Source organism: Sphaeramia orbicularis, chromosome 24 (genome assembly GCF_902148855.1).
Source record: "Sphaeramia orbicularis chromosome 24, fSphaOr1.1, whole genome shotgun sequence".
Taxonomy (NCBI): domain Eukaryota; kingdom Metazoa; phylum Chordata; class Actinopteri; order Kurtiformes; family Apogonidae; genus Sphaeramia; species Sphaeramia orbicularis.
The window spans coordinates 27,032,115-27,040,962 of NC_043979.1; the positions used below are offsets into that span (position 1 = coordinate 27,032,115).

Here is an 8,848-nt window from a genome sequence, read left to right on the forward strand (position 1 = left end):
AGGGTTTATTTATATTTATTTATATTTATATTTATATTTAATCTACCTAAAATATAGGCAATGAAAGTTTTACTATTAAAAAAAAGTAAAATGAATAAATAAAAATCGCTGTGAACACTTCTTCCCCTGTCCTCCCTTCTCCTCTCGTGCCTGTGCTTTCATTCCCTCATGCGGCGCGTGTCGGCAGGTGGAGCTCCACGCTCTCCAATTCAACCCTCCACGCGGGTCCCGGACTCCCTCAAACACACTGATTCACACGCGCACTCCGCCGCGCACGCGCCCACGGCTGTCAGGCGTGTCAGAGAAGCGCTGGAGCTTCTGTGAGTTGAGAGAGCTCGCCTCGCGCGCCGTGTAGTCGCCGTTTACACGTTAGCGGGACCGGACGGACTTGTGCGCGTGAGTTAACAGTTAACGGAGCTCCGGCGGCCGCTCGCTTTCCGCTCTGCGCTGCTTCTTCTTTTGTTTTTGTTTTGTCGCTCTGTGTAAAATGCGGTTCTGACAGAAGCCGGGCTGCGGGCGCCGCCGGCTCCTCCTGACCGGAAAATGAAGCGTCTCTGTCGGAGGCTGGCGGTGGCCGTGGCGGTGCTGGTGTGGCTGGGAGCGCTGGTTTACCTGCTGGTGCTGAGCCGGAGGAGGCTGCCGGAGCTCGGGACCGGAGCAGGAGGAGGAGGAGCGGGAGCAGCAGGAGGTGGAGAGACAGCCTACAACCAGGTGAAGTGCATTTACAAACACCTCTGTTTACGAGACATGAGCTGGAGTGTCCGGTAGAAGACCGTGAACGGGACTTGTAGAGTGTCCGTGGAGTTTACACCAGCCGCCGCGTGGACCACTTCCACACATTACCCCTATGATAACCTCGTATCCCACAATAATGACTTTTCAGTGGCGCATTTTCATTTAGGGCTCTGACAATGTGTTATCATCCCAAAAGAGACTTCCTCCAGCTTCCCCAAGAAAACCTGTCAAAGTTTCAAGTGCATTTAAACGCAACATTTAACTCCACAGCAATTCAAAGTCTGGGTAATCTGAAATGAAAAAAAGAGTACGCGCTTAAAACTGTAGTTTGTTCAGTTGCAACTAAATCAGCTTTTTTTTTTTTTTTTTTTTTTTTTTTTTTTTCTTTTTTCAGTTGCGAGAACTTCTGCAAGTTAAAAGCAGAAAGTTGCAAGATTTCAGACTTTTCATAAATGTTTTCAGTTATTTCCATATTTTATGCTACTGAAAACAGCTAGAGTCTCACGATGATTTTTAATAGTTCCTTTTGGGATTACAGTATTTATTTATTTATTTAAACAATTTGCATACTGCCTTTAATCTGTTTTGCTTAATAGCCGGATCAAGATAATGAAGTTATGTGTGGGTTACCTATGTATTACAATAAAACTAATCCAAACTTATTTAGATGCAAAAGAATGCAGGTTAATATAATGGGAAAAATACTACTTTTATTCTTGAATACATAAGATATGATGCATCACTGCAATGTATTATCTACAGTATATATAAAATTTGCTAAACATTGAGGAGCTACAACCTTAAATGTCGCATATGTTCATTAATGATAAATACAAAGTAATAAAACATTTGTTCTATAAAAGAAATAAGCTATTTTACTTTTGATGCATTAACATACATTTTGCCCGTGTACTTCTGTTCCTTAAATAACATTTTGAACTCAGGACTTTTTCTCATCAGCATTTCTACTTTTATTTTTAATTGAAGGATTTCAATATGTTTCCTACCTCTTTCTGACACTTTTCTCATATTTTAGCAGATTAAAAAAGATAAGTCAATTCCAAATGTTGAACAAATAATTTCTAGTTAATTCATTATCTTTTTCCAAGTAAATGAAAAATGTTTGATAATGCAATTTCAGAGTTTTTGTATTTTTTCTGTGGCATTAGAGCATTGGTAGCCTTTTACCTCTGGTGGCAATAATTCATCTTGCCTGATGCAGATTTAGATTGCTGTGTAATACCCAACTGTTTTTCTTGTTTCCTGTGATAATAGCACAAGTGGTTGTCTTATGTTGCCCCAATAATATACTCATATATCCACTATAGGGGATCTTATCATTTTATTAATTTGTTATCAGATTGCTTTGGTTCCTTTGAAGATAATTAGGTTCATTTTCGACCCGGCTTGGTGTCTGAGCCCAGAGTGCACTGCAGGATGTCTGTTATGCAAAAGACCCGCAGCATGTTAATTGTGCCTGGTGGGCTAAATTGTATTGATCCTGCCTATTCTACCTTGTTTTATTGATCTAAAAGCACCCGCACACATAAGCAGAAATTCTCACATAGCCCATATTTTCCCAAAATGCTTAATTATTCTACGTTTAGACCCAATCCTCTTCACTCCTTGCCATCTTTTGGGAGCAAATATGAGCATAAATATTGTAACATTTTATTAGTAATTGCATGTTATAGGAATAGTTTAGGGGAGGTTTTGTAAATGTGCTTCCTGTCTATTTCAACAGGAGATTTGTAAATGGAGAATCCGCTGTAACAATGTGAGCATGCATTTGTATGTGAGGGCTGATGCCTTTTCTGCAAACTAAAACTCAGCAGTCTGTGTCAAAATGACAAGTTTTTATCTTGAAACAATGCAGGAAAAATAATCATAGAGCTGCACACAACACCTGACACCTCTGTGCTCACCTCTGTTTTGCAAAATGCAGTATGCGACTGTTTTGGATCACAGCTTTACCTGTTTGTGTACTGTTGGTATGTTGATGTAAATGTTGCTTTTAATGCTGGTACTATCTGATTGGCTCCAGTGTCTTGTGCATTTTTCTTGGCAATTCAGTTTCAAAAATGAATTACCAATTACCAAATCAATTACCATAGTTTGATATCACTCTGGTGTGCCTCAGTCCTCTTCTGTTATGAGTTTAATGATATGCTGAATGTTTTTTTTTTATTCATATATCTTTATAATTAAATTATTGTCAGACTTTTACCACAGTGTGACAGTGGTGGTAAGAAGACAAGTAGTCATCAGCTCAGATTTCAATATCATGACAGTCTTATGCACATCATGAATGAACGAATGAAGCTTTTCAGAGATGCATGAGTGAACAGCATGAAAACACATTAACACAAAACCAGCTGCAGCCACACCTCGAGTACATTCCTATAGCAAATTTAGTTAACGTGAGTTACAATGCAGTGATTGTAGAGACATGATCATTGTCTCCTTATACCACAACCGCTGCTCTGTAAAGTGTTCACATTCTGAACACTAAAACAGCTATGTTCATCTTATTTATGATTATGAGTTTTCCATGAACTAATGTGAGGGGTGTTAGGCTACTAAATGTAATTTTTGACTTTGATTGCTGAGGATACTGTAGTCAGGGCAGTAGAGGTAACAAAGTACAAGTAGATTTCAGTGATTGCAGTGGTACTCAGTTGTGATGGAAAACTGAAACGGAGTATAGTAGAGGCGATTAGGTGCTAGTGGAAAAGCCCCTTAAGTGGTTGTGGGAATAAAAAGAAAATATGCTTTCAGTTCTGGATCTTCTTTTGATCAGCAAGAAACTGATCATGTTAACAGGTACTGTTATGTTAAATTATGTTATGTTTAGGGCTGTCAAAATTAACACATTAACGCAGATTAATCCATCATCATGATTAATCTGATCAAAAATTTTAACTCAACCCATCTGCAGCACAGAATGACTCTGAATGTCTCTACCAACGCATTTCAGGCAGTTTGTCCAAGTAGAGTTAGTGTCGCACATGCGCAAATGGGCTATTGATCCAGTAGTGACAGACAGCAGAACCAACCCATAAAGATGGAAGATGCTAAACAGCACGCTGGCCCTCTGGATGGAAATATGAGTAAAAAAATACCCAGTTGTGTCAAGTTGTTTTGTTTCAAGTTGTTTTGTTGAAGCTGTTGATGGTGTTTAATAAACACATTAAGTGCATATATTATATTCCCTTCTTTCTTGAGTCTGTTTGCTCATGCGAAATGAAATGCGATTAATATAGATTAAGAATGAATATTTAACTGTGATTAATCAAAATTAATCCACAGCAACCCTGTAATTAATCTGATTAAAATTGTAATTGTTTGACAGCACTAGTTATGTTATCTTATGTTATTCATCATGTGAATTTTTCAGAGCAATAACTGTCTTAGAATTATGCAAATGTCAAAAAGTGCCCAATCTCACCATGGTGAAAAGCTGTTTAAACAAGTCTAGATCCAGACCATCTTCTGGGAAGACGAGAATATAGAATAGACCTTTTGTTGTGTAAAAATTTCAATCTGAAATGAGCTGTAGTTTTTTTTTTGTTTGTTTTTTTTTAGTTACACTTGCTATGCCGAGGAGAATAATACATTTATTGGTGCTTTTCAAAACACGTTACAATGCAGTAAACATAATAATAATAGTTAAAATCATGTGGTGTATGATTTACAGTCCCATGATGATGAGTGTTCTGGTCTAAACAGATGTGTCTTGAGCTGTGATTTGACAGGTACGATGGAGTCCAACTGATGGATGTGTTGCTATATTGAGTTCTAGAGTTATGGTTCAGAGACGCTAAGAGCTTTGGCAGCCGTGATGTGAAGCCAAAAGTTAAAGACAAGGAGCAGAGCAGCAGAAAGTAAAGCAGAGAATCACTGTTAGGATGGACAAGACATGAGGGAGCCAGGATCCTGAGGTATGAATTTTTGATGGATCCACTATTGAGAAGGGAAACACTGAAGCTGGATGAAAAGGGCTCTGTTATGGTTGGTGCAGGTTATGATTCTGGCAGCAGAGTTTTGGATGATTTGAAACTGATTTACGTGTTTATTGGTTATACCAGTGGGAATGATATTACAATAAACAATGCAAGATGTGAGTTGTGTGTTGATACAAGTCAGGAGGTAGGCAGCACGTAAGGTTTTGTTAATGTGAGGACAAAAGAAATGTAAATTATCCAGTTTGACACCAAGGCTTGTGAAATGGGAAAAAATGTGGATTGGATATTAGCAGATGAAGTGAAGGGGTTGGTTTTGGAGAGTGTGGTCTTCGAGCTACAGAGGAGAACCCTGTTTTTTTTTTTTAACACTTTCTTTTTATTGTTTCTTTTTTAAGAAAATGTAGCAGATGTGGACATACAGAAGGAAGACAAAAAAATAAAGTACAAACCTCAAAAGAAAAAAAAAACCATAGTGGATTGCCATGTCTCTACAGTATGCTCCAGTGTTGTTATTAATAAGATCATCCTTATCCTGTCATTGTATAAACAGACCATTTCTCCCACTTTTCTTGACATTGTTGTAATGGGACTAGTACAAAGGCTGAACCCAAATGCAAGACCAGAATGCAGATGACCAATTGAGAGTGTTTATTAAACACAATCACAGTAGTAAAAACACAGCACAAAATAGTTAACACGTCTGTGAAGGCGTGTGATTCTGGACTCTTCGTCCGGGCTGTGAACGGGGAATATGGATGGTCAGCACGGCCGAGCCGGAGGATTCCCGTCAACACCCCGACTAGGGCAAAACAGAGGATAGTCAAAAAACAAGCCAGGTCATACACAGGAGGGCAATTCAGGAGGCAACGGAACATGAGGGAAAGGCTACTCACGGTCAGGGTCCAGGCGAGGGTCAAAACACAAGGTAACACGTTGGAGGCTGAGGTAGTCAGGGAATAGGCAGAATCAGAAGTCGAAGTACGAACCAGGTCAGAACCAGACGAGCAGGCAGACAAGGAACAGGCAGAATCGGTGGTCGGAAGGCAAAACGGGTCAAGAACAGGCAGACAGACTGACAGGTATCCAAAAACACTGGTAAGTGAGCACACAAAGGTAGAACACAAACTGGCAAAGAAACAGGGGAAAACACAGGGTTTAAATACACAAGAGGGTGGGAAGACAATTGGACACAGGTGGAGATAATCAGGGAGGAGTCAGGTAATCAGGAGCAGGTGAAACAATCAAGGAGGGGAAGTAAAGACACCAGACATGACACAAGAGGGAAACTTAACAAAATAAAACAGGAAATGACAGACAAAACATAAAAGACAGACACAGTCTGGGAGCAGACATGACAATTGTTCTTCTTGAGTCCTAATCTTATGGGTCGAGAACCCTGTTTTTATTGACATTAGTGATGCACAATAAAACAATAATGATAATAATGGTGATATAATTAGATTTTGGGACAATTATTACAAAAGGGTCTATATATGTCACCCTTGCAATGAACTGGTGGCACATCTGGGGTGAGCCTTGCCTTCACCCGATGGTAGCTGGGCTAGGCTCAGTCATCCCTGCGATCCTCTTGGGATTAAGCCATTCTGAAATTGAATGAATGTATTACTCACAGCCTGTACATTCTTCTTTGGTTTTTAGGCTTAACAGGCACAACCCCTCAAAAATACCCATCCACTTCACATGTAAATCTGTCCAAAGTTCTTCACACTCAGTTCTTGCTTCCATAACCAATGGTGGATGGAAGAGTTCATCTAGTTGCCATCCATCTGCCCTTTCTTTTGCAGATTTTCAACCATACTAGGATGGAAACCTGACCTGTATGTGTGGACAGGCAGAGCGGAGGGCTCCACGGGTTATACATCCCATAAACTGGGACTACTGACCATCTGTGTCGTCATGTGAGGGGGTCATTTGGTGAAAAGGTGTAGGACCTTGGCAGTGACAGATAGTGAACAGGTGTGAGAAGGCAGATTTGGAACGATGGGAGATTTAGTGTGAAAATTATTAGGGTAGAACATCGCAATTTTTAAAAGAAGTGTCATCCTTTGACTACAGGCAGAGCTGAGAAATGGCTAATATGATGTTTTAATTCAACATCTCTAAATGTACAAAGAGTTAATTTCTTTTTACAAGAGATAAGCGATCTTAATTTTGAGTCTTGTCTTAATTTTGTATGAGTAGGAGGTGTTTTTCAAATGGTGGATAATTCAGGCATTCAAGCTTAATCTGCTGTTGCTCTTATTGTACGTTGACCTGGATAACATCCTCAGCTAAATGCCTCAAATATGGAATTTGAAATATAATTAAACCACTTCAGTTGGAGGGCTAGAAACAGCTGCAACCACTTAGCTCTACAGGAGAGGAAGAGGGAAGAAGACTTGTCTTGTGCGGACTTGTTCTGTGGGAGCTAATGAGAGAATCTCTGTTCATTCAGCAGGACAGTCTGTGCATCGTTTTCAAGTCAGGACACACATGCTGTAATACACCTCAGCTAATACCTGTGCCAGATACACACTTGCCAACTTAATCCTACAGTTTTTCACACCTTATGTAAAACTGTAGGACCTGTCGGCAGGTACAGGCAGCTTAGAATTGTCATTGCCATGCACGTCAAGTGTTTCTGTCATGGAAAATGTTCCTCTCCCTATTTCTCCCTCCCCTCCCTTCCTCCCTTCCTCATTATTCAAGTATGAGTTAAAACCGGGCCAGGAAAATGATACAGTCCTAATTAGAGAGAAAAACCTTCCAGCCAAAACCAACATTTTCTGTGAAAAAACATGAAAGGTGTGTCTGCTCTGCTGAATACTATAGGGTCATCTGTCCTGTAATTTAAAAACAAAATTTCATTTTTCTTTGGTGTCAATCGAGGAGTTCAGTAGCAAATATTTGGAATCAATGTCCTGTACATTTGCAGTATAAATTAAAATCTTGGTGTTAAATTATAAAGCTGCAGTGCAATTTTTTTTTTTTTTTTTTTTAGCATCACTGGACAGAGAATCCATATCTATCTTACAGCATATTCTAATTCAGTTGGTCTGATTTGAAACTGTATCTCTACATGTACTCCTTGTCTGTGATTTTAGGCTGTAGTATCTACCCTATGATGCAGATTTTCATTAATCACAAGTGTTTTCAGACAGCTAGGGAGGTGAAATACACAAATGAGCTATACTTGCCAATCAGCCAGATGTGACATTTGTGTGATTGTACTTCTTTGCTCTGTGTCTCAACCTAGAAGTTTGGAAAACTGGATTCACTATTACATAACAGTATGAAATGACAGGTTCACTTAAATTTATATTCAGTCTTTTAATGTGGACTGAGAGGAGAGAGCTGCTGAGGGAAGGTGTATTTTTTCAGATTCCGGTGTGTTTTTTCCCCTTGATTTCAGCTGTGGCAGAAAGGCAGAAAGTAGGAATTTTGTGTTCACTTTAATGCATTGTGGTGCTAGTTTTACAGAATCTAACAATAGGGATGAATGACATATCAATAGTCTTTGCTCAGTGTTTCTTTAAAACATAGGCTACTTATGTGTGGGGCTCAAGTCGGAACAATCAAACAGCTTTTAAAGTCTGTATGAGGATGAAGACTGGCCATAATATTTTCAGTTAGTCCAATCCTCATATGAGTAGCTAAAAATTCGGACATGTTGTCAGAGATGTTACTATACAAGAGTTTGCTGTTGTCATCCTTGTTTTGAAGCCATGTTTTGTACTGTTTCTTCTAATCTGCTGCACCAGTCCTTATTTTTGTAAGAAGCAGGAGTTTGATTGGTGTCATTAGTCACTGTTTTGCAATGTGTAACTGTCAGTAAAACGTGCCAAAATCAATAAAAGGAAGTAGTAAGCTCGGAGGCATATGATTCAGATAGATTAGACAATGTGGAACCAGTTGTCCCACCTGTACTTAGGAGACAGAGGGAAAGTAAACTGTGCATTCCTGTGTTTTTACTTCACCTGAAAAAATACATTTCTTATGAGATGCCAAATGAATGTGAAGAGACAACAACAGAATGATTTTTAATTGTATCAGATTGAATACTGAGAATGCAGAGGTGGACGGGAGGCTGAAGCGGGTATAAAAAGTAGTTGGGGAATCTCCTATGGAATATCGGTACTACTGGAAAT

General features: G+C 39.4%; 1 protein-coding gene across 1 annotated transcript in view; it reads left to right on the plus strand.

Moving 5' to 3' along the window:
- The first annotated feature begins 325 nt into the window (after positions 1–325).
- galnt14 (UDP-N-acetyl-alpha-D-galactosamine:polypeptide N-acetylgalactosaminyltransferase 14 (GalNAc-T14)) overlaps positions 326–8,848 on the plus strand; it is a 297,487-nt gene continuing 288,964 nt past the window's right edge. Inside the window, exon 1 of the mRNA XM_030128374.1 lies at positions 326–711. Coding sequence (XP_029984234.1) covers positions 544–711 — 168 coding nt within the window. The 5' untranslated portion in view covers positions 326–543. The remainder of the gene's footprint in view (positions 712–8,848) is intronic.